We start from the raw sequence: 23,850 nt of genomic DNA, 5'->3' as shown, positions 1-23,850 counted from the left end.
CTACAAGTCAGAAAGAAGCAAACAAACACACACACGCGCCAAACTAAACCTATATTAAATTAATCTATCTCCAAAGCAGGAGCACTAGCTAAGTAAGTGTTCCCTCCACGAACGCCAACCCACAAAGAGACACAAAACAGAAAGTTCTCAGGGTGGGTCTGCCTTAGTCCCCCCTCCAACGCTGGGATTGGAGGAGGATGCTTTCTGAGGAGATGAATTCTCATCAGGATTGGGAGTTGAATGTGCCTGTCATCGCTTCCAAAAAAATAATAATAATAAAAAAAAAAAACCCAAACCCCGATTTTTAAAAAAATATTGCACGTGAACCACAGCACGCAGAAAGTTGAGAGTGGTCTCAAAATGACCCCCATCCACGACTCTCTGTGCACAAGAATTTTCAGAACGATAGCTTAAACCCCCCCCCAGTTATCCCCGATTCTTTCCCTCAATGCAATCCTATGGGCGAAAAGCCGAAACGGAGCCCCGCGGTTGACCCTATTTTTAAAAAACTTCTAGCCCGCGACCCGTACGATGCAGAAAGTTGAGAGTGGTCTCAAAATGACCCCCATCCACGACTCTCTGTGCACAAGAATTTTCAGAACGATAGCTTAAACCCCCCCCCAGTTATCCCCGATTCTTTCCCTCAATGCAATCCTATGGGCGAAAAGCCGAAACGCAGTTTGAGCCCCGCGGTTGACCCGATTTTTAAAAAAATATTGCACGTGAACCACAGCACGCAGAGAGGTGAGAGTGGTCTCAAAATGACCCCCATCCACGACTCTCTGTGCACAAGAATTTCCAGAACGATAGCTTCAAAAACAACGTAGTTATGCGCGATTATTTGCCGCAATGCAATCCTATGGCGAAATGTTTTCAAGATGGCGACCGGAGCGCTCCGACTGAACTCGGAGCTCCGAAAAATGGTCGCTTCTCTTCGCCTTGCTTCTAGGGGGTCCGCGGTCCGCTCCTACTCCGCCTCTGGGTAAGGCGGAGCAGGCCAATCCGCTACTGCTTCTACGCTCCTAATCGGAGCGGAGCACATCCCTATCAATTATTACATTCCCTAAAAATTATGTTAGAGTATTGAGAGCCTAAAGGCCATGAGAGCAATCTAGCAAGGATGGGGGAGGTAGCATGAACTAACAACTTGTATTAGGAATGAGAAGAGGCCAGATTTCAAAATTCTGTGCCAAAATATGTGGTGATAGCTCTAGCTTTAAAAAGAAGTTAATGCACCCATTCCAAATCAATTTTACAAATTTGTATTGAATTTGTATTAAAATTGTTAGACTACTGTAAATGAGAAAGTTGTTCAGTTTTGAAAACCCTTTTTCAAAATAATAATTAAAAAAAAACAGAATTTGCTATGACACCCAGTTTTGGAGTTATGCATAATAGAAAAACATATTTTTCTAACTGTTTTGATGAAATTAGCCCTAAAAGTGGTTTTTGGAATTTTTCGCTAAATCTGCGGCCTATTCTACACCAAGCAGGATATTGCACTATGAAAGCGGTATATAAAAGGCAGGAGCCACACTAGTGCTTTATAGCGGTATTGAAGTGCACTGACAACTGTTGGGGCTCATTGACACGGACCATATACCGCTTTCATAGTGCTACACCCTGCTTGGTGTGGCTCCTGCCTTTTATATACCGGTTTCATACTGTTATATCCTGCTTGCTGTAGTCTGTGTGATATATGTATGTGTGGAACTTCATATTTTAATATATATGACACAGTGAAAGATTTCATAACAGACGTGCATGTAAAGAATTCAAAATGTTGATTCAAGTGCTAAATTTTGATTTTACCACTACTTATCTGTAAACATCTCAGCTATTCTACATCTTCAGTTAGTCACTTCTGTACCCATTTTTGCTTTGTCTCCACCCAGTATTGGCTTTGGCCACACCCACTGCTGGAATGGAGAGCCAGTGTGGTGTAGTGGCTAAAGTGTTGGGCTGAGGGTCAGGAGGTACGGGTTCTAGTCCCCACTCAGCCATGGAAACCCACTGGGTGACTTTGGGCCAGTCACAGACTATCAGCCCAACCTACCTCGCAGGGTTGCTGTGGTGAGGATAAAATGGAGGGGAGGAGGAGGATTATGTATGCCACCTTGGGTTCGTTGGAGGGAAAAAAAGGTGGGATATAAATGCAATAATAAAATAAAATAAATAAAGTGTGAGAAGTACTGAAATGTGGTGGTGGTGGGAAATGCGGACAGGTTTTATCTGAGGTAACGTGGACTTCAACAGGAAAAAGGTCTCCTATCCCACCTGTACAGTAAGTAGTGCTGGAGGTAAAATTGGGAAGTAGCAGGCTATGCACCCACTAGAGTACATACCTCCAGCCTTGCTTGGGAATATTCCTTTTCATATGGAGCAAGCACGACCTGCAATGGAAATGGTTGGGAGCAATAGCAACAGTGGGCAGTAAGCCTGTGTGCACCAGTTGCTGGGGAACATGGGTGAGAGGGTGCTGTTGCACCATGTCCTGCTTGTTCATCCCTGGCCAACGGCTGGTTGGCCACTGTGTGAACAGAGTGCTGGACTAGATAGACCCTTGATCTAATCCAGCATGGCACTTCTAATGCCCTTAAAATGTCTAGCAAATTGAAGTTGAAGTTTCCGGACTGCTTTCAAAGGCAGCGCACGTGTAATGCGTCGCAGTAATCCAAACAAGTGGTTATGAGAGCTTGGATAACTGTAGCTAGGCTATCTCTGTCCTAAGCCTAAGCTGATAAAAGGTGCTCTTTGGCACTGAGTTCACCTGTGCCTAAAGTGGCAGCTCTGGACCCAAGAGCACCCCCAAACTATGAACCCGATCCTTTAGGGGGAGTGCAACCTCATCCAGGACAGGGCAAACATCACCTCACTGAACGGATGAACCACCCGCTAACAGTACCTCCGCCTTGTCTGGATTGAGTCTCAGTTTATTAGCCCTCATCCAGTCCATTACCGTGCCCACGCACTGGTTCAGAACAGTCACTGCCTCACCTGGGTTTGATGAAAAGGAAAGGTAGAGTTGGGCGTCATCCGCATATTGATGACATCTCAGCCCACATCTCCAGATAACCACTCCCAGCAGCTTCATATAAATGTTAAACAGCATAGGGGATAAAATAGAGCCCCGTGGAACCCCATGGCCTAAATGCCATGGCACAGAGCAATAATCCCCTAGGACCACCTTCTGGAATCAGCCATCCAAGTAGGAGTGGAACCACTGCAACACAATGCATCCAACTCCCAGCCCAGACAACCTATCCTTTGCCACAGGGTAGCTCTGAATACACACAGTGTCAGTTATATGACGCAGCCACAGATTCGAAGCCACCCCAGGGCAAAGAAGCAAAGAGGCGTGGCTGAAATGTCAGGGGCGTATCCCGACTTTTCCAGCCGGAGCAAGGCCAACCGGGCTCTTCCACCAGTCTGTCCTTGCTCGGAGCCACTCTGGGGGCATTCCCAGGTGGAAGACAATTTCCTATTACTCACTGGGGGTAGGCCAGCAAGCCGAGTGGCTGCCGGTATGCCCCCCACCCCATGATGCCTCTGGTGTGGGGAGAAAAGTTTCCCTTTTGAAGAGGAGCCAATTGTGGCTTCAGGTAGACCTACCGGTCTAACGCAATGGAAGGGTGAAGATCTTGCGATAATTTTATCACGAGATCTCCCCCTCTGTTTACACGTGGTGCATGATGACCTGGGAGGGAGAGGAAGTTGCACCCACCATTTTGTGTGTTTTTTTTTAAAGAGGAAGGAGTGCATGAGCGCTCGTGCGCAAAAGGTAAATGCTATTTTCCCCACTCCCCCCACCCCAACCCCGATGCGGGCAGAGCTCCTCAGGAGCTGGGACAAACCACGACGCCCACCCACACGTTCCGTGGTCTCGGGATCAGCCCGAGACCATGGAAAAATGGGCCTAAAGTGTAGGGCCATATCCCGGAGCAAGGGAGGGATCATACCTCCCTGATCCCCGGATCCCCTGTGAATCATGTGAATACACAGAGATGATCCCGGGGATCACCCCAGGATAAAGCCCTGTCTAGCTATGGCCTGTATTTATTTATTTATTTATTTATTTATTGCATTTCTATACCGCCCAATAGCCAAAGCTCTCTGGGCGGTTTACAAAATTAAGACAATTCAAAACAAAACAACCGTATAAAACCATAATATAAAATACAGTATAAAAGCACAACCAAGATAAAAACAGCAGCAATGCAAAAATACAGATTTAAAATACAAATTTAAAACAGCAAAGTTAAAATTTTTATAGACTGTTAAAATACTGGGAGAATGAAAAGGTCTTCACCTGGCATCTAAAAGCATATAATGTAGGTGCCAGGCGAACCTCCTTAGGGAGCTCATTCCACAGCTGGGGTGACACAGCAGAGAAGGCCCTCCTCCTGGTAGCCACCTGCCTCACCTCCTTTCACAGCGGGTAAGGGGGAAGGCCAGTGCAACCCCAGAGGAGTGAAAGTGCGGCGGTTTGGGGGATGCAGCATTGATGTGGTGCCGTCACGACAGCCCCTATCCCTTGAGAGTAACTGTTTGCTTTGGGGTCACCCACCTTCCTGAGTAGAGATGGTTCCTTCTGCACATGGGACACAATTGTAGCAACAGATCAGTGCTCCTTCCTTCATCACCTTGGAGTATCCAGGGAAACAACTTCTAGTACATATAGAAAGAGGCACGGTCTATTGAGCAAAAGGAGGACCGTGAAGCAAAAGGTATTGGTTACAAGGTTTCATTTACATTGGTGGAAAGTAATTATACAGTTGGAAAGTGCATAACAGGAACCTTTAGTTAAACCTAAGTCTGATTTTATCACTCAGTGACACACACACACACACACACACCTTTGGAGGGCTGTATTGGTGAAGATGGAGCAAGGGGAAATGTGGGCATCAAGTTGCAGTTTGACAGCAACAATTCATTTCCTGAAGATTCCCCATCATGTTTCAGGCCATCATTAGGGTCAAATTGCCATAATTCTGGTGCACCATTGAAGCCCATTTACTGTGCATGGACCCCCCAAATCACTTCAGAGGCTGATTCAGAGCTTCCAAATTGCCTCCCATCTGACTCGAGTCACTTTGGGCCCAGGCTAACCTACCATGGATTTGGATCAGAACTGGGTCAGCTGTTGTGGTTTCCAGGGTGTGTGGCCAACCGAGAGCCCATTCAACTCCCCCCTCCCCACTCACTCCCCCGAACTTTTTATGGCTGCCATATTTTGGCCCTTTATGGCTGCCGTAGTTTGCAACCTTAGGTCTAGGAAACAACAGAGCCCCCAGCAAGGTGGCCCAAAGTGCTTTGGACCTGATCGCAAGATAGCAAACCTGGGAGTAAGCCCAACTGATTTCAATGGGACAATGGGACATGGGCCCAGTGCTCTTCAACATTTTTATTAATGATTTGGACGAGGAGGTGCAGGGAACGCTGATCAAATTTGCAGATGACACAAAATTGGGTGGGAAAGCTAATACCCTGGAAGACAGAAACAAACTTCAAAGTGATCTTGATAGGCTGGAGTGCTGGGCTGAAAACAACAGAATGAAATTTAATAGGGATAAATGCCAAGTTCTACATTTAGGGAATAGAAACCAAATGCACAGTTACAAGATGGGGGACACTTGGCTCAGCAATACTACAAATGAGAAAGATCTTGGAATTGTTGTAGATCACAAGCTGAATATGAGCCAACAGTGCGATATGGCTGCAAGAAAGGCAAATGCTATTTTGGGCTGCATTAATAGAAGTATAGCTTCCAAATCACGTGAGGTGCTGGTTCCTCTCTATTCGGCCCTGGTTAGGCCTCATCTAGAGTATTGCGTCCAGTTCTGGGCTCCACAATTCAAGAAGGATGCAGACAAGCTGGAGCGTGTTCAGAAGAGGGCAACCAGGATGATCAGAGGTCTAGAAACAAAGCCCTATGAAGAGAGACTGAAAGAACTGGGCATGTTTAGCCTGGAGAAGAGAAGATTGAGGGGAGACATGATAGCACTCTTCAAATACTTAAAAGGTTGTCACACAGAGGAGGGCCAGGATCTCTTCTTGATCCTCCCAGAGTGCAGGACACGGAATAACGGGCTCAAGTTAAAGGAAGCCAGATTCCGGCTGGACATCAGGAAAAACTTCCTGACTGTTAGAGCAGTGCGACAATGGAATCAGCTACCTAGGGAGGTTGTGGGCTCTCCCACACTAGAGGCATTCAAGAGGCAGCTGGACAACCATCTGTCAGGGATGCTTTAGGGTGGATTCCTGCATTGCGCAGGGGGTTGGACTCGATGGCCTTGTAGGCCCCTTCCAACTCTGCTATTCTATGATTCTATGATTCTATGATTCTATGATCAGAGTAGACATGCATAGTATTGCCTGGTATGAGATATTAAAGGGCATCAAAAGAAACAAGTGTTTCCCCCTACCTGGTTAAACCTCCTGGGCCACCCAATGGCATTCTGGTCAATGGTGAACTTGACTTCGGAGGTGGCCTGTCTCTCTATGCTCCCAACTTCCACTCTAGCTATGGACTTGTTGGGAAACACCACCCAGTTCACGATGTAAAAGTCAGCTGCCAGCTCCCCATTCTCATCCAAATAGGCTCCATCCATAGAAGCATTGTAAAGCAGGAAGTTTCTCAGGAAAGGGTGAAACTAGAAGGACATAGAAAAACAGAGAGATTTAGGAAACAGTAAATCCTATTGCAGTATTGCACATCCTGTCTCTGACCATCCGGAGCTCTAATTTCCAGGGATTCCTTGAGACTCACAAGCCCAATTCACGTGTTATGCCAGAATATGCTACATTAACCTGTATGCAGAGTCTATGATCACATGGAGAATTCTACTCATTTCAAGTGAACGTGAGTAGAATTCCCATTCAGATCTCAATGCAGCAGGATCAGGGGCTGATGAGGTGGGGTCATCTGTGTGAGGGGCAGCATGTGTGTCCCTATACCACTACTCACACAAAAACACACCGTCACTATGAAAAGAATATATGCATTTTCATTGCTTACATTTACAATGGACCTGAGTTCCATTCCTGAGGTTCATCTTGCTTTTTCACTGTTTTATTGTGGGGAAAGAGTGAGTGACATATGAATTTAGTTTTGCATCCTAAAGAGAGTTCTGACTGCAGGGGCTGGTCCTATTGCTAGGCAAAGTCGGACAGTTCTTGCAACTCTCTAAACCAAATCAGGTAGTGATTTTTCATGATATACATACTCTACCAACATAGCCAGATGACCATCATCGCATCCAGTACAGAAACAGAAGAGATCAAGAAAAGGTGGCAAGAATATACGGAAGATCTGTATAGGAAGGATAATAATATCGGGGATAGCTCAGACGGTGTGGTCAGTGAGTTAGAGCCAGACATCCTGAAGAGTGAGGTTGAATGGGCCTTAAGAAGCATTGTTAATAGCAAGGCAGCAGGAGACGACGGTATCCCAGCTGAACTGTTTAAAATATTGCAAGATGATGCTGTCAAGGTGATGCACGCCATATGCCAGCAAATTTGGAAAACACAAGAATGGCCATCAGACTGGAAAAAATCAACTTATATCCCCATGCCAAAAAAGGGAAACACTAAAGAATGTTCAAACTATCGGACAGTGGCACTTATTTCACATGCCAGCAAGGTAATGCTCAAGATCCTGCAAGGTAGATTCCTGCAATTCATGGAGCAAGAATTGCCAGATGTACAAGCTGGGTTTAGAAAAGGCAGAGGAACTAGAGACCAAATTGCCAATATCCATTGGATAATGGAGAAAGCCAGGGAGTTCCAGAAAAACATCTATTCCACAAACCTTTGACTGTGTGGATCATAACAAACTGTGGCAAGTTCTTGGTGGTATGGGGATACCAAGTCATCTTGTCTGCTTCCTGAGGAATCTGTATAATGAACAAGTAGCAACAGTAAGAACAGATCACGGAACAACGGACTGGTTTAAGATTGGGAAAGGAGTACAGCAGGGCTGTATACTCTCACCTTACCTATTCAACTTGTATGCAGAACACATCATGCGAAGTGCTGGGCTTGACGAATCCAAGGCTGGAGTTAAAATTGCAGGAAGAAACATTAACCATCTCAGATATGCAGATGACACCATTTTGATGGCTGAAAGCGAGGAGGAGCTGAGGAGCCTTATGACAAAGGTGAAAGAAGAAAGTGCAAAAGCTGGGTTGCAGTTAAACCTCAAAAAACCAAGATTATGGCAACCAGCTTGATTGATAACTGGCAAATAGAGGGAGAAAACGTGGAGGCAGTGACAAACTTTGTATTTCTGGGCGCAAAGATTACTGCAGACGCTGACTGCAGCCAGGAAATCAGAAGACGTTTACTTCTTGGGAGGAGAGCAATGACAAATCTTGATAAAATAGTTAAGAGCAGAGACACCACACTGACAACAAAGGTCCGCATAGTTAAAGCAATGGTATTCCCCGTAGTAACCTATGGCTGCGAGAGCTGGACCATAAGGAAAGCTGAGCGAAGGAAGATAGATGCTTTTGAACTGTGGTGTTGGAGGAAAATTCTGAGAGTGCCGTGGACTGCAAGAAGATCAAACCAGTCCATACTCCAGGAAATAAAGCCAGATTGCTCACTTGAGGGAATGGTATTAAAGGCAAAACTGAAGTACTTTGGCCACATATTGAGAAGACAGGATACCCTGGAGAAGAGGCTGATGCGAGGGAAAGTGGAAGGCAAAAGGAAGAGGGGCCGACCAAGGGCAAGATGGATGGATGATATTCTGGAGGTGACAGACTTGACCTTGGGGGAGCTAGGGGTGGCAACGGCCGACAGAAAGCTCTGGCGTGGGCTGGTCCATGAAGTCACGAAGAGTCGGAAGCGACTGAACGAACAAACAACAACAATGTGTTCTACTTAGAGATGTGATGGTCAAGGGGGAAAATCTGGGGGTGGGGCGGAATAAGAAAAACTGCAGTTTATTCTGTCCCCCCCCCAGGATCCAGGGGTTTTCCTGAAAAATTGGGGGGGGGGAAATGAACAGCTTTGGATTCTGAAATGCTTTCTTTTAGAATTTAACACATGGTATTTATATATTGTCACCTAACCTTTACACCTCCCAAAATTATTTAGAAAAACTACGTTGTTGCATTTATATCCTGCCTCACAACAACAACAACCCTGTGAGGTGGTTTGGGCTGAGAGTCTGTGACTGGCCCAAAGTCTCCCAGTAGGTTTCATGGCCAAGTGGGGACTAGAACACGGATCTCCCGATTCCCAGTCCAACACTTTAGCCACTACACCACACTGGTTCTCAGTGTGATAAGAACACTTTTATAGAAAGGCTAGAGATGTAAAATGTCTGGAAAGAATGAAGCCATGGAGGGGGGAGGTTAATTAAATTTGTAATTTTGCATTGCTGCTGATTTTATCTGGTTGAGCTTTTATATTGTATTTTATATTATGGTCTTATACTGTTGTTTTATACCTTGAATGTTTTTAATTTTTGTGAACCGCCCAGAGAGCTATTGGGCGGTATAGAAATGTAATAAATAAATAAATAAATAGATAAATTAATGCTCTGTAGTATTCCCAGCATAGTTAGTTCTCTCATTCCTCATTAAAATTATTGTTATATTTTAATGATAGACATTTACAGTGTCATCATATGGGGGGTGGGATCGTGTTTGTTTACCATTGCTTCTCCACCCACACGTTTGTCCCCCATTATTATTTTATTTATTTATTATTTATTTAAAATATTTATAACCCGCCCTATATCACTAAGATCGCAGATAAAAACATACAGTATAAAACAATAAATATACACAGTTAAAAACAAATTAAACCACGATCCAAGTTAAAACAATATATAATTTAAAAGCAATAGATACAGTTAAAACAGTTAAAACAATGTGCCAGTGAGTTTAACCATCAAAGGCTTTGTTAAAAAGCCATGTTTTTACTTGGCGTCGAAATGAAATCAAGGTTGGTGCCAATCGGGCCTCCAAGGGGAGGGCATTACTTCCTCTTTTGTGCCCAGGGCCCGTTCAGTGGGCCGTTTTGATCGCGCTGCTTCTCCTGCACACAGCAGGAGATAGCGGCAACTTCCGTCTTTAAAAATAAATCAGACTTACTGGGGTGTTTTTGTTGTTGAGTTGTTGCTCAAAGAAGGCTAGAAGGGGGATGCAAACGATGGCATGAGAGGGACCTGCAAAAATCCACGAGTGCCCAGTAATGAGCATGCAATAAAAACTAGGGATGTGCTCCGCTCCGATTAGGAGCGTAGAAGCAGTAGCGGATTGGCCTGCTCCGCCTTACCCAGAGGCGGAGTAGGAGCGGACCGCGGACCCCCTAGAAGCAAGGCGAAGAGAAGCGACCATTTTTCGGAGCTCCGAGTTCAGTCGGAGCGCTCCGGTCGCCATCTTGAAAACATTTCGCCATAGGATTGCATTGCGGCAAATAATCGCGCATAACTACGTTGTTTTTGAAGCTATCGTTCTGGAAATTCTTGTGCACAGAGAGTCGTGGATGGGGGTCATTTTGAGACCACTCTCACCTCTCTGCGTGCTGTGGTTCACGTGCAATATTTTTTTAAAAATCGGGTCAACCGCGGGGCTCAAACTGCGTTTCGGCTTTTCGCCCATAGGATTGCATTGAGGGAAAGAATCGGGGATAACTGGGGGGGGGTTTAAGCTATCGTTCTGAAAATTCTTGTGCACAGAGAGTCGTGGATGGGGGTCATTTTGAGACCACTCTCAACTTTCTGCATCGTACGGGTCGCGGGCTAGAAGTTTTTTAAAAATAGGGTCAACCGCGGGGCTCCGTTTCGGCTTTTCGCCCATAGGATTGCATTGAGGGAAAGAATCGGGGATAACTGGGGGGGGGTTTAAGCTATCGTTCTGAAAATTCTTGTGCACAGAGAGTCGTGGATGGGGGTCATTTTGAGACCACTCTCAACTTTCTGCGTGCTGTGGTTCACGTGCAATATTTTTTTAAAAATCGGGGTTTGGGTTTTTTTTTTTTATTATTATTATTTTTTTGGAAGCGATGACAGGCACATTCAACTCCCAATCCTGATGAGAATTCATCTCCTCAGAAAGCATCCTCCTCCAATCCCAGCGTTGGAGGGGGGACTAAGGCAGACCCACCCTGAGAACTTTCTGTTTTGTGTCTCTTTGTGGGTTGGCGTTCGTGGAGGGAACACTTACTTAGCTAGTGCTCCTGCTTTGGAGATAGATTAATTTAATATAGGTTTAGTTTGGCGCGTGTGTGTGTTTGTTTGCTTCTTTCTGACTTGTAGCTTAGTTTGCCCTGTGTTTTCCCCTTACTTTGATTTAATATAAACTTTATTTTTGAATTTTGGAGTGTGTGGTTGGGTTGGTTGCCCCCCCCCTTCCCTGTATTAAAGCCTGACTGTTCTGCTTTTGTGAAAGCTTTCTTTTGAAAGCATACACACACTTTTTGTCCCATTTCCCTACATTTATATTCTTAAACATATTTTATTATATTCTTTCACATAGTCCATTAGTATATATTCTCATACATATTATATTAGTATTCATATTTTGTTCTTCTTATAGTAGTGGTTGGTTCTTTTTCCCCCTCCCCTCTCTTAAATCCTGATTGTGTTTCCTTCTATCTTCTATATACCAAATATACCAAAAAAATTGGATTCTCTTTTTCTTCTCTGTGTAACTTCGACGGAGTGGGCTGCTTTTGTCAAGTTCAACAGGCAGCCACAGATTGAGCATTTTGGGGAAAGCATACGCACACCATTTCCCTATTCTTAAACATATTATTATTATATTCTTTGACATAGTCTTAGTAGTCTATTAGTATACATTCTCATACATATTAGTAGTAGTATTCATATTTTGTTCTTCTTATAGTAGTGGTTGTCCCATTTCTTGTCCCATTTCCCTACATTTATTAGTAATATTCTAAAACATATTATTATATTCTTGTAGATATTCTTAGTAGTATATTCTCATACATATTAGTAGTAGTATATTTTATTGTTCTTGTCCCATTTCCCTACATTTAAACATATTATATTCTTCTTATACATATTCTTAGTAGTACCTTATACATAGTATTAGTAGTATTAATATTTTGTTAGTCATCATGAAAAGAGAAAGCAGGCGTGCTGAAAGCAGCAAGGCTCAGTCTGCCAGCAGGGCTTCCTCTCCTCCTGTGAAACTCAAACGGGCAACTCCTTGGCTGACTGCTCCAAAACAGAAGCAGGACAAGCAGCAGGCAGAGCCACTCTCTTCTGCAACTTGTGCCCGGCGTTCTCTTTTTGAGGGTGGGAATGGGAAAAGTGCCCGTTTGCAAGAGGCACGTGGCAGCAGTGCCATTAGAGGAGGAGGAGTATCCCCAACTCCTTCATTCTCCTTTCAGCCCACGAGCCCGCTGATGGACCTAGACGAGGTCCTCAGCACAGTGGAGGGGGGGGAGGAGGAGGAGGCGGTGGGCCTCCAGGATGTGGGGGCTGAGGAGGAGCAGCAGCAGGCCGAGGCTCTCTCCCCAGTCTCATCCCACACCCCTGTTTCTGTGGCAACACCAGAGAGCTCAGGCGGGCAATTGGTGGTGTCACCACAGAAACGAAAGACAAGCATCGTGTGGGACCACTTTGAGTTGGGAGCGGATCCCCGCTTTGCTGTCTGTCGCCACTGCAAACTCAGCCTAAGCAGGGGTTCATCGACAGGGCATTATGGAACCAGCAGCATGAAGATGCATCTTCATAGGCAGCACCAGGCGATCTTGCTGGGGAAAGAGGCGGGCAAGGCGACTGGTTCCAGGGGAAAGCCGAAGGCTGCTGCTGGCACTGCCACTCTAAGCTCTCCATCTCCCATCCCCACAAGGGTTAGGCAGGCAACCCTGCAGGACATGGGGTGGGGGAAGTATTGACCCACAAGATGGCGTTTTCCAATGCCCACCCAGGGTGCTACTGTGTTGGGGCATCTGCCGGGACTGACTCCTCCCCAATACTAGATCTATGACATGTCACTCTGCCTGCCCCTCTGCTAGCCTGTCCTCCTCGGTGACCGACTCGCTGGGATGGTTTGCGTTTGCAATGCGTGACTAACTGCAATGCTGGCTTAGAAACCAGCCATCACTTCCTTGTGCCCCCAGAAATGCCCGCAGCCTGCCTGCCTGCCTGCCCGCCTCCCCCGGGGTGCTGCTGTGGTGGGGCATCTGCCAGGACTGACTCCTCGCCTACTCTGCCTGCCTCTCTGCCCGCCTGGTGCCTGGTTTGCTCCCAATCGTCCTCCTCTGTGCCCCTCAAGGCGTAACTGCTGGCTTAGAAAGAAACAACCAGCCATCTTTGCCTCACTTTGCGCCCACTTATGGGTTGGTTTGCTATGCGTTAGTGCTCAAGCCATCCTTGCGGCACTACAATGCATGCTGCCTGCCTGCTTTCCATTGATGGTGCTATATAAATAAATAATAATAATAATAATAATTCTCCCCTTCCCGCCTTGCAGCGATGGTGTATGTGTCTTGCTTTGACTAAGGGGAGAAGTCCTTCCTGCGCTCACTTAGACTTTATCAAATTCAATAATCCCTTTTTCAAATGTGCCAGAAGATTTAGGGTTATCTCGTGGCATGTTGGGATTGCCTTGGAACTGGCCCCATTGAGCTGTCTGCAATTGCAACTTTAAATCCCTGACATACTGGAGTGTTCAAATTTCAAAAGTTCCCCTAACATCAGGGGATGATGGGATTGCCTTGAAACTTGGTGTCCATGGGGACACATGGGTAAGCTGTCATGGGACCAAAGGATAGGTTTCTAACGTGCAAATTGACGTAGTTGTAGAATGGGACTTGATTTGGGGTGAGTTAAAAAGTTTAAGCCGCGCCAAAAATCAGGGGATGATGGGATTTGCTTGCAACTTGGCGTGCATGTGGACACATGGATAAGCTCTCCTGGTGCCGAGTTTGAGGTTTCTAACATGCAAATTGACGGAGCTATCCCAAGGGGTGTGAATGGGGTGCCCGATTTTCATAAATTCCCCAAAAATCAGGGGATGATGGGATTGCCTTGAAACTTGGCGTGCATGTGGACACGTGGATAAGCTATCATGGTGCTGAGTTTGAGGTTTCTAACGTGCAAATTGACGTAGTTGTAGAATGGGACAATTTGGGGTGAGTTAAGCCATGCCAAAAATCAGGGGATGATGGGATTTGCTTGCAACTTGGCGTGCATGTGGACACATGGATAAGCTCTCCTGGTGCCGAGTTTGAGGTTTCTAACATGCAAATTGACGGAGCTATCCCAAGGGGTGTGAATGGGGTGCCCGATTTTCATAAATTCCCCAAAAATCAGGGGATGATGGGATTGCCTTGAAACTTGGCGTGCATGTGGACACGTGGATAAGCTATCATGGTGCTGAGTTTGAGGTTTCTAACGTGCAAATTGACGGAGCTATCTAAAGGGGTGTGAATTAGGGTTATGGGAGGTGCGTTAGAGGGTAGAGCCGCGCCAAAAATCAGGGGATGATGGGATTTGCTTGCAACTTGGCGTGCATGTGGACACATGGATAAGCTGCCCTGGTGCCGAGTTTGAGGTTTGTAACATGCAAATTGACGGAGCTATCCCAAGGGGTGTGAATGGGGTGCCCGATTTTCAAAAATTCGCCAAAAATCAGGGGATGATGGGATTGCCTTGAAACTTGGCGTGTGTGTGTATACGCCCATGAGGTGTCATGGTGCCAAACGTGAGGTTTCTAACTTCAACGGAAAAAAAGTTGTTTACTTTTTTAGCTTTCAATGCAAGCCTATGGGGGGGCAAAAACGGAGCTCCGGATCCGATCCGGAGCTCCGGGCGGAGCGGAGCGGAAGTGGGCGGAGCGGGGGCGGGGCGGAGCGACCCGCTCCGAAAAATGGCGGATCTGCAAGTGAAGCGGAGCGGGGGGTCCGTGCACACCCCTAATAAAAACACTCATCTGATTTGCTCAGTTTTGCAACATGTAAGTAGAGTCACCATTGTGCATTCTTGATAGTTTGGGTTTTGTTCTACAGAGTCCTGTGTTTTATTTATTCATTTATTTATTTATTAAATTTATATACCGCCCCATAGCTGAAGCTCTCTGGGCAGTTTACAAAAGTTAAAAGCAGTGAACATTAAAAAGTATACAGAATTTAAAACCATCAAAAATATAAAAACAACAGTATAAAACAGCAGTATCCATTTTAAACAACAACAGTTCTGGAGTCCATTAAAAAAACAACCCCCCCCCCCCAAACTTAGCATATGTTGTTAAATGCTGTTAAATGCCTGGGAGAAAAGTCTTGACCTGGCGCCGAAAAGATAACAATGTTGGCGCCAAGTGAGCCTCGTCAGGGAGATCATTCCTAATGTTAAAGAATTTCCCAGAGGATCTGAAGGGTAGATTATGTAAAATATTAAAAGAGAAAAGTAAAATGAAACTAAAGGATTGGTTAAGAGATATAAAAACAAGAGAAGATATGGAAAAATTGTTAAAGGAGAAAAAATTATCTTGGTTAGAATATGGGCAATTAGAACAATGGAATAAAAAGTGGATTAAAGATAATAGAGTTTGCAGAAAGATGACGAAGTTTGAAGAGTTAATAGCAAATAAGGAAAAAGGTAAAGGAGGAAGTATAGTTTTAAAAGGGTTAATGAGTGAAATATATAAAATATTGTTAGAAAAGGAGTTTAGAGAGAATACAGAGAAAATGGTTTGGGAATCAGATTTGAAGGTACAAATAGGGCGACAGAGCTGGGAGGGACTATGGAAACAAAGAGTGTTGAGAAGTTTATCAGTGAGAATAAAGGAGAATTATTTTAAAATTTTGTGGAGGTGGTACCTAACCCCGATTAGATTGAATAAGATAAATGATCAGCATTCAGCAAATTGTTGGAGAGGTTGTGGGGAAAAAGGAACGTATTTACATATGTGGTGGCAATGCAAATATGTACAAAGATTATGGAAGATGATGTTTTCAGAAATTGAAGAAATAGTGGGAATGAAAATAGAACAAACACCAAAGATTGCATTACTGTCACTATTTGAAGATATAAAGTGTGGAAAAGAAACTATAGACCTGATATCGAGTTTGCTGGTTGCAGCACGATTGATGGTAGCCAGGAACTGGAAGATTCAAGGGGAATATTCTATTGAAGAATGGTACAAAGAAGTATGGGATATAGCCATTAATGATAAACTGACATGTAATATTAAGTGGAGAAAAGGCGTAACTAAAATAAATGAGTTTGAAGGAATCTGGAAACAGTTCCTAATATTTGTGTTTACTAAGGGAAGTGGGAAACCGCCAGCAGAAGAAACGATCAGATTTTGGACTCAGGAATAGATCCCGAGGTGGGGGGTGCACTTTTATGTTAAGAATGATTATGTTGTAGTATGATAATGTATAGGTAATACTTATTCAACATATATGTACTCAACATTTATTCAATATGTATGTAGCAGTTGTTTGATGTTTTCTTTTTTTATTATTATTACTATTGTAATGTTGTATGTTTATATAGTGTAGAAAACAAATAAAAATTATTAAAAAAAAAAAAAAAGGGAGATCATTCCATAATTGGGGGGCCACCACTGAAAAGGCCCTCTCCCTTGTTGGCATCCTCCAAGCTTCCCTCGGAGTAGGCACTCGGAGGAGGACCTTAGATGTTGAGCGCAGTGTACGGGTAGGTTCATGTCGGGAGAGGCGTTCTGATGCTGTAGCAGTCATTTAAAGTCATTCTAATCTATTCAGCCGATAATTACAAATTTACTGAGTTTACTTCTAGATGTTTTAAGATATAGTGATTATTTTACCAGCAAACAAAGTTATGCATAAAATAATTTTAAGAACAGAAAGGCTGCTGTATGTTCCAAAAGCAGCCCTTCCCCCCCCCCCCCAAAAAAACACCTGGTGCCTTCTGATGTTTTGGACTACAGTGCCCAGCCTCTTTCCAGTTTACCATTTTTTTTCCCAGTTTAGCATTTTAAAATATTTAGTTCTAATATTCTGATGTATTGAATATTGTTCTTTTTACTTTTCTTTGGTTTTATTTTTTTTTAATTGTTGTTCACTACCTTGTTGGCTTTTTAGAAGATATGGCTGCATAAAAATGCAAATAAATAAATAATTTTAGTGAAGGAGAAGAGATACCTGCCATGACTGTATCCTTTGAAGTGCCAACCCGACTCCACCCACCATCCGATTTGATCGAGTCGAGTATGCAGCATTTAAGGTCTGTGCCAGAGCCTGGATGGAATTGTAAATATTGTAGGCATCTTGAGACAGGATTTTTTCCATCGCATCCTGAGGCACGTCCTCCCATTTCTCTTTTTCAGTGCATCTTTTCCAGACTTTCACAGACAGCACGTGTCTGGAATAGAAACAATGAAATGCTCTCTCCCCAAACTGCTGGATAGCAAAGAAAAGAGGATCGGAATTCTCATATTGTGTCCTTTTGTTCGTGTGGATTAAGAAGGAGAACATAACATGGGAGGCCTGGAAATCAACCAGATTGAAAAACAATCTCGCACTGAGGTCCTGCAGGGCTGTCGCAATCCAAACTTTCCCCATAGTTGATTTTTTGATATGTTTAACTACATGCATCAGTGTTCCTAGCATTAACATGACCTGAGTGTCCGCTGGACAAACAACTACACTGGCATGAGTGTCCAGAAAGTTCGAAATCAGGTTCTTCCTTACTGTGCCCAAATCCAGTTGTGGGATGATTTCTGAGAAGGCAATGCAAATACTGCTCATTGTGATCACGGGAACAAAGGTGCTCATGAATCTTTTCCCATTGTCGTTGTCTGGAGCGACGAGACCGACCCACGTCCACTTGAAATGCAGGAGCAGTTTCACAATCGCCAAGTAAGGGGGTTCTTGTTTGGGGACCATCCGGTAAAAAAAAGGGAACTTGTCTCTATCCTCAGCAACGTGACTGACAACTCCATAACTGAACTAGTAAGAGAGAAAGAGGTTGATACTTAGGGGGGATCTACACTACTGCTTTAGAGTGCTTTAAAGCGCTTTATAACAGTTTTGACAACTGTTGGGGCCCAGGACACACTGCATATACAGTTTTCAAAACGTTTTCAAAGTGCTTTAAAGCCCTTTAAAAGCTGTAGTGTAGATCCCCCCTTAGTCTTGATTAAAAACAAAATGCAGATATTCATTAGCCTGTGCATAATAGTAGAACCTGGGGCATAATGAAGAGGGAAAAAAAAACCTTACTCCTCCAAGATGTAGTGATGGCCAATTAGGTTAAGAACATAAGAAGAGCCTTGCTGGATCAGACCAAGGGTCCATCTAGTCCAACATTCTGTTCACACAGTGGACAACCAGTTGTCAACCAGGAACCCACAAGCAGAACGCACTACAACAAGACCCTCCTGCCCATGTTTCTCTACAACTGGTATATATAGGCTCACTGCCTCTGATACTGGAGGTAGCACATAGCTATCAGGACTACTAGCCATTGATAGCCTTCTGCTCCAGGAATTTATCCTTTTAATGCCATCCAAATTAGTGGCCATCATTACATCTCATGGTAGCGAATTCCAGAGTTTAACTATGTGCTGTCTGAAGAAGTCCTTCCTTTTATCTGCCCTGGTTCTCCCACCAAACAGCTTCACGTGTCCTCTCACAATGTCGTCTGCCTCCCATGCGCCTCCTGCTCCTTCTAGTCTTCCTCACGACACACACACACACACACACACACACACGCACAAAACACCCCAGGAAGTCCGACTTATTGGAAGTTGCCTCTAGCTCCTGCTGTGTGCAGGAGAAGCAGCGAGATCAAAATGGCCCACTGAATGGGCCATGGGCTCATGGTTTACTTCCTCTTTCAAAAGAGGAAGTAATGAGGGACAAACGTGCAGGTGGAGAAGTGATGGTAAACAAATGCAACCCCCCCGCCCCGCCCGTGATGATGCTCTTAGTCTGGATTCAATCCAATATCAAGATCTGAAAACTCACCACACTATCTCTGCTGTTTCAAAAATCACAACATTCCTTGTACAGAGATGACAACAGGACAAAAGAAATGGTGTGTGTGTGTGTGTGTGTGTTTGCACCAGGGAAAATAAAACCTCTCTCAAATCTTATCCAGCTCTTTTGATAAATAGTATCTGTCCCCAGCCTTACTCGGTGATGTCTACCCCAATGCCACCTCCTGGATTTCTCCAGAGAGACTACGGAGTAGAATTAGACCCTGCTTAAATCCCCATTCATACCTGTGGGATTTTGTAGGTGCCCAACATAATTGAAATCTTGTTGGAGATTTCAGAGTCAGCCCCTTCAAGAACTGCCAACAGGTTATTCTGTCTTCCACACCTGTAATTTGGAATATTCTGCTCCCCAACAGACAGCAGGTCTACCAAGGCCTCGTAAGTCATTCTTCCGCTGAAATAGTTCTCATACATGCTGTAGCCCAGGGTGATATTGGGCAAGAGCCTCGGATTCTGGTTGATCTCATGAATGGCAAACAAGAAGGGAAGGAGGTACCAGTACCTCATAGGTTCTATACTGCAAGAGAAATAGGTGTCATGAGATTTTCATTCTCTATTCCATGAAAACATACGTTTATTTATTCCTTTATAATATTTATATACCTCTCCATATCTAAAATAGATTCCGGAGTGAACATAGGATTAAAATAGTAAAAAAGAAAGAAGATTAAAACAGCTAATTAGAATTGACCTGACATGAACCTACCCGTACACTGCACTCAACATCTAAGGTCCTCCTCCGAGTGCCTACTCCTAGGGAAGCTCAGAGGATGGCAACAAGGGAGAGGGCCTTTTCAGTGGTGGCCCCCCGACTGTGGAATGATCTCCCCGATGAGGCTCGCCTGGCGCCAACATTGTTATCTTTTCGGCGCCAGCTCAAGACCTTTCTCTTCTTCCAGGCTTTTAACAGCATTTAACAACATATGCTAAGTTTGTTTTTTAATGGACCCCAGAACTGTTGTTGTTTAAAATGGATACTGTATACTGTTGTTTTTATATTTTTTGATGGTTTAAAATTTTGTATACTTTTTAATGTCGACTGTTTTTTAATTTTTGTAAACTGCCCAGAGAGCTTCGGCTATGGGGCGGTATATAAATTTGATAAATAAATAAATATTTAATAAATAAATTAAAACAAAGTACTAATAAATACAATGGCTGGTCAGCTGAGGAATGCTTTCTGGAAGAGTTGTTTTCAAGAGGCACCAGAAGCAGCTTAGTGTTGGTGCCTGCCTGACCTCCAGGGGCAGAGAGTTCTACATAGAAGGGGGCCACCACACTAAAGGCTCTTCTCCTGGTGGATTCCAATCAGGCCACAGGTCCACGTGGAACCACCAGGAGCAGGCCCTCCGATGACCTCCGTGACCAGGCAGGTTGGTAAGGGAGAAGGTGCGCTCTCAGGTATCCTGGGGTCAAGTTGTTTAGGGTTTGGTACACTAGTAAAGAACCTTAAACCTGGCCCATACAAACATTAAAAGGGGCACTAGAAACCTCTGCACTTTACTCTTAGAACTACACTCCTATTGACACCAATGGGAGCTTTCCTCCCATTGCGAACAGCAGTATCAAGGGGATGACCCTTGTTTTGGACAGGGAGACCATGGCAGGGGGACCACTCTCTTTCCCCACTCCCTGCACTCCTGGACCTCATTGTCTGCCCTTCACAGCATCTATTTGTATGTTTGAAAACACAGGCTTCCCACTGGCAGCTGGTTGGGTAATGTGTGAATGCAACATTGGGCTAAATCGGCTTATGTTCTTACATAATAAAGCGCAGAGCGGTAAAGCAGCAGTTTCTGCAGCTGAAACTCTCCCCACGGCCTGAGTTCGATCCCAGCGGAAGCTGGTTTCAGGCAGCCGGCTCGGGTCGACTCAGCCTTCCATCCTCCCGAGGTCGGTAAAATGAGTACCCAGTTAGCTGGGGGAAAGGTAATCATGGCCGGGGAAGGCAACGGCAAACCACCCCGCTCTAAGGCCTGCCAAGAAAATGTCAGTGAAAGCTGGTGTCCCTCCAAGAGTCAGTAATGACTCAGTGCTTGCACGAGAGAGGATGGTAAACACGTTTAGTTGGGAATAAGCACCAGTTCATTTTAACAAAACAAAATCGGATAATATTTGTTCTAAATTGATACAATGAGCATCTCTAACAATGCACATGCCATGCAGATTACAGCCCACTACAAAACATATATTTTAAAATAATAACTAAAGATGCTGCGGTGAACAGTGTCCACCCTGGCTGGCCCCAGCATGCCACTGTTCCCATGAGGTGGTGTTATCTTTGGTAGACCCTTAGGCTGTGGGACCCTGGACTTTCACACTGTGGTCCAGCCCAACTGTACTACTGCTGGCAGTAGCAGCTGCCCAAGGATTTTAGATGTTGACACCTGTCCTGATAGAAGATCTCAAAATGGTTTTATGGAAGAGCTCAACATGTGGTTCAAAGAGACCCACTGGCCCCGTTCAGAAGACACCTTCAACGATGGCTTTAACCATGGTGAATAAGGCCTTTTGCCTTATTCACCACAGTTAAAGCTGTGGTTGATGGTGTCTTCTGAAGTGGGCCAGTGTGGTGTAGTGGTTAGAGTGCTGGACTAGGACTTGGGAGACCTAGGTTCTAATCCCCACTCGGCCATAAAGCCAATGATTGATTCTCAGGATAAGCCAACAAGAAGGGAAAAACCAACAAGAACTGCCCCAAAAGCCAAAGGCCATGGGATAGAAAAAAGGATGTTTAATATAAGAGAGCTCATATATGTTTCAGACCCTCACGTCCTTCTTCACAGTACTTTGTAAGAATACAATGGGTATCATTTACTCCACATCCCCATTCTCCTATGCCTAGTTTCTATGCCTCCTATGCCTAGTTTCTCAGCATAGCCTACCTTGCAGGGTTGTTGTGATGATATGTATGTCGCCTCAGGTTCCTTGGAGGACAGGTGGGACAGGTGGGACAGGTGGGACATTTTGTTCAACAAACATTTGAACAAAATGAACCTCACGTGCTGTAGCATTGAACTTACAGGCTGTGTACTAACTAGATGACGCTTGAGCGTTCGTCCACCCTCCCATAGAACTTTTTCAATACAGGTCAAAATAAGGCCGGGGTTTACTATACTCAGCTACCAGGCCCTCAGCTATACGACCACTAGATTGCATCCCATGTACATTGATGGTGCTATATAAATAAATAATAATAATAATAATATTTTTTAACCTGCATTTTCCGTGATTTGCTTCTGCTCAAAGAGTGTTACACTGCAGCAGCCTGCCCTCATCTCAGCCCCTCCACCCACCACTTCCCCTGCCTGTTCTGAGGCATTTGTTTAAGTTACTCTGACATGGGGAAGACACTCCGTTCCTTGGGGGGGGGGGTTGAATCATTTTTTTAAAGTATATATCCTTCTGCGCACCTCCACATACAAAGGAACATACAAAGGAACAAAGCCCCGTCCGTGCAGATCTATGAACATATAATTTAAACTTCACATTCAGAGCTTGGATAGGTGGTCGTTTTATTAAAGGCACGGTAAATCACAAAAGTCGTGGCAAATTGGCACCCACGAATATGTGCATTTTAGGGGATTTAAAACGGCAGAGCAGCAAATGGACGGCTGCGTCATGTGATGAGCAATGCGGAAATGCGCAGCTCAGGCGAGTTTATAGAGCCCGTATAGATGTACCCCAGGAAAGAGAGATTCATTGTCCCCCACCCACCTACCTGGAAAAGAAAAGCCGGAAAGTATGAATTCAAACTTAGGCAATTCATCACTTACGAAGTAAATTTGGTAGTGGGAGGCTCCATGAAAAGAAATGGTTCAAATACAGTATTGGCTGTCGATGTGATTCCACTAATCAAGTAGTCTCCCGCCTTGTAATAATTAAATGGCTCATTCTGATCACTTATCGAACTCAACGGGCATTTTGTCTTCAGCATCCCACAAGAAACGTGGGGCAGTAGAATAAGCAACAGCAGAACCACCATGCTGGAGACGCCTGCTATAGTCTTTCTCTCACTCAAATGCTTGCTCACGCACAAGCACACACACAAACACCTGTGTCTCATCTCAGAAACACCTAATTTTTAGAAGCCAGACTCCCTCGCAGAGACTTTGCTAATAAAGGTGGAGTCTAGAACATCCTCAGAACTGAAGGGAATGATCTTAAACCTCACACTGGCATAGCCCCTGTTCTTCCCTAATTCTCACCCTAGGCTCTCGGATGCACAGGTGGTGTTTATGCACCAGCTTGTCAAGCTTCCTATATGACGAGTCAGCAAAAGTTGCTCTTGATGCGAGGACACCTGCAGCAATTTCCAAAGTCATCTTTGGAAATAAAAATCCCTTGTACTTTGATGAGGAGTGGAATAAATCACCATGATTTTCATAATTATAAGGGAGGAAAAATCACTCCCGCAGCATCATTGACTGTCTGTGTGGCTCCCTGTGCAGATTCACATCCAGAGAAAACAACTTTGCACAACTCTTCAGTGTCTATTGAAATAGATTAATTGAAATCTATTAATCTATTGAAATAGATTAATGAGGGAGCAGTTGAGCTGACCTTAGCTAGTTAATAATTTAAAAAAAACTCAGGTAGGGGGGATCCACTCAGAACAGGTACAGTTTTTGGCCCATCTGTCCTAGAAGGAGGAAAAAAGAGGGAGAAATTCCAAATGCCAAAAGAAGATGTATTTGTAAGCCAATCCTGTTTTGGAAATCCTTCCTAAGAGGCACTAAATAAATATATACAGATTGGGATAATCAGAAGATGGAAATGAAAATGAACACATTAACTGTAATACAGTGACCCTTTTCAGACAACACGCTAAGCCACGGTGCCCAAAACATTTTGAGCTAAACATTATGGCGTA

General features: G+C 44.5%; 1 protein-coding gene across 1 annotated transcript in view; it reads right to left on the bottom strand.

Annotated features, from left to right (window-relative positions):
- LOC134395547 (vomeronasal type-2 receptor 26-like) overlaps positions 1–23,302 on the bottom strand; it is a 29,073-nt gene extending 5,771 nt beyond the window's left edge. Inside the window, exons 1-6 of the mRNA XM_063121710.1 lie at positions 23,186–23,302; positions 22,754–22,905; positions 19,203–19,494; positions 17,164–17,925; positions 6,426–6,653; positions 4,568–4,694 (exon numbers count right to left, since the gene is read on the bottom strand). Coding sequence (XP_062977780.1) covers positions 4,568–4,694; positions 6,426–6,653; positions 17,164–17,925; positions 19,203–19,494; positions 22,754–22,905; positions 23,186–23,302 — 1,678 coding nt within the window. The remainder of the gene's footprint in view (positions 1–4,567; positions 4,695–6,425; positions 6,654–17,163; positions 17,926–19,202; positions 19,495–22,753; positions 22,906–23,185) is intronic.
- Between the last annotated feature and the right edge of the window lie 548 nt (positions 23,303–23,850).

This window comes from Elgaria multicarinata, chromosome 3, assembly GCF_023053635.1.
Source record: "Elgaria multicarinata webbii isolate HBS135686 ecotype San Diego chromosome 3, rElgMul1.1.pri, whole genome shotgun sequence".
Taxonomy (NCBI): Eukaryota; Metazoa; Chordata; class Lepidosauria; order Squamata; family Anguidae; genus Elgaria; species Elgaria multicarinata.
This window is presented reverse-complemented; position numbering and strand designations above follow the sequence as displayed.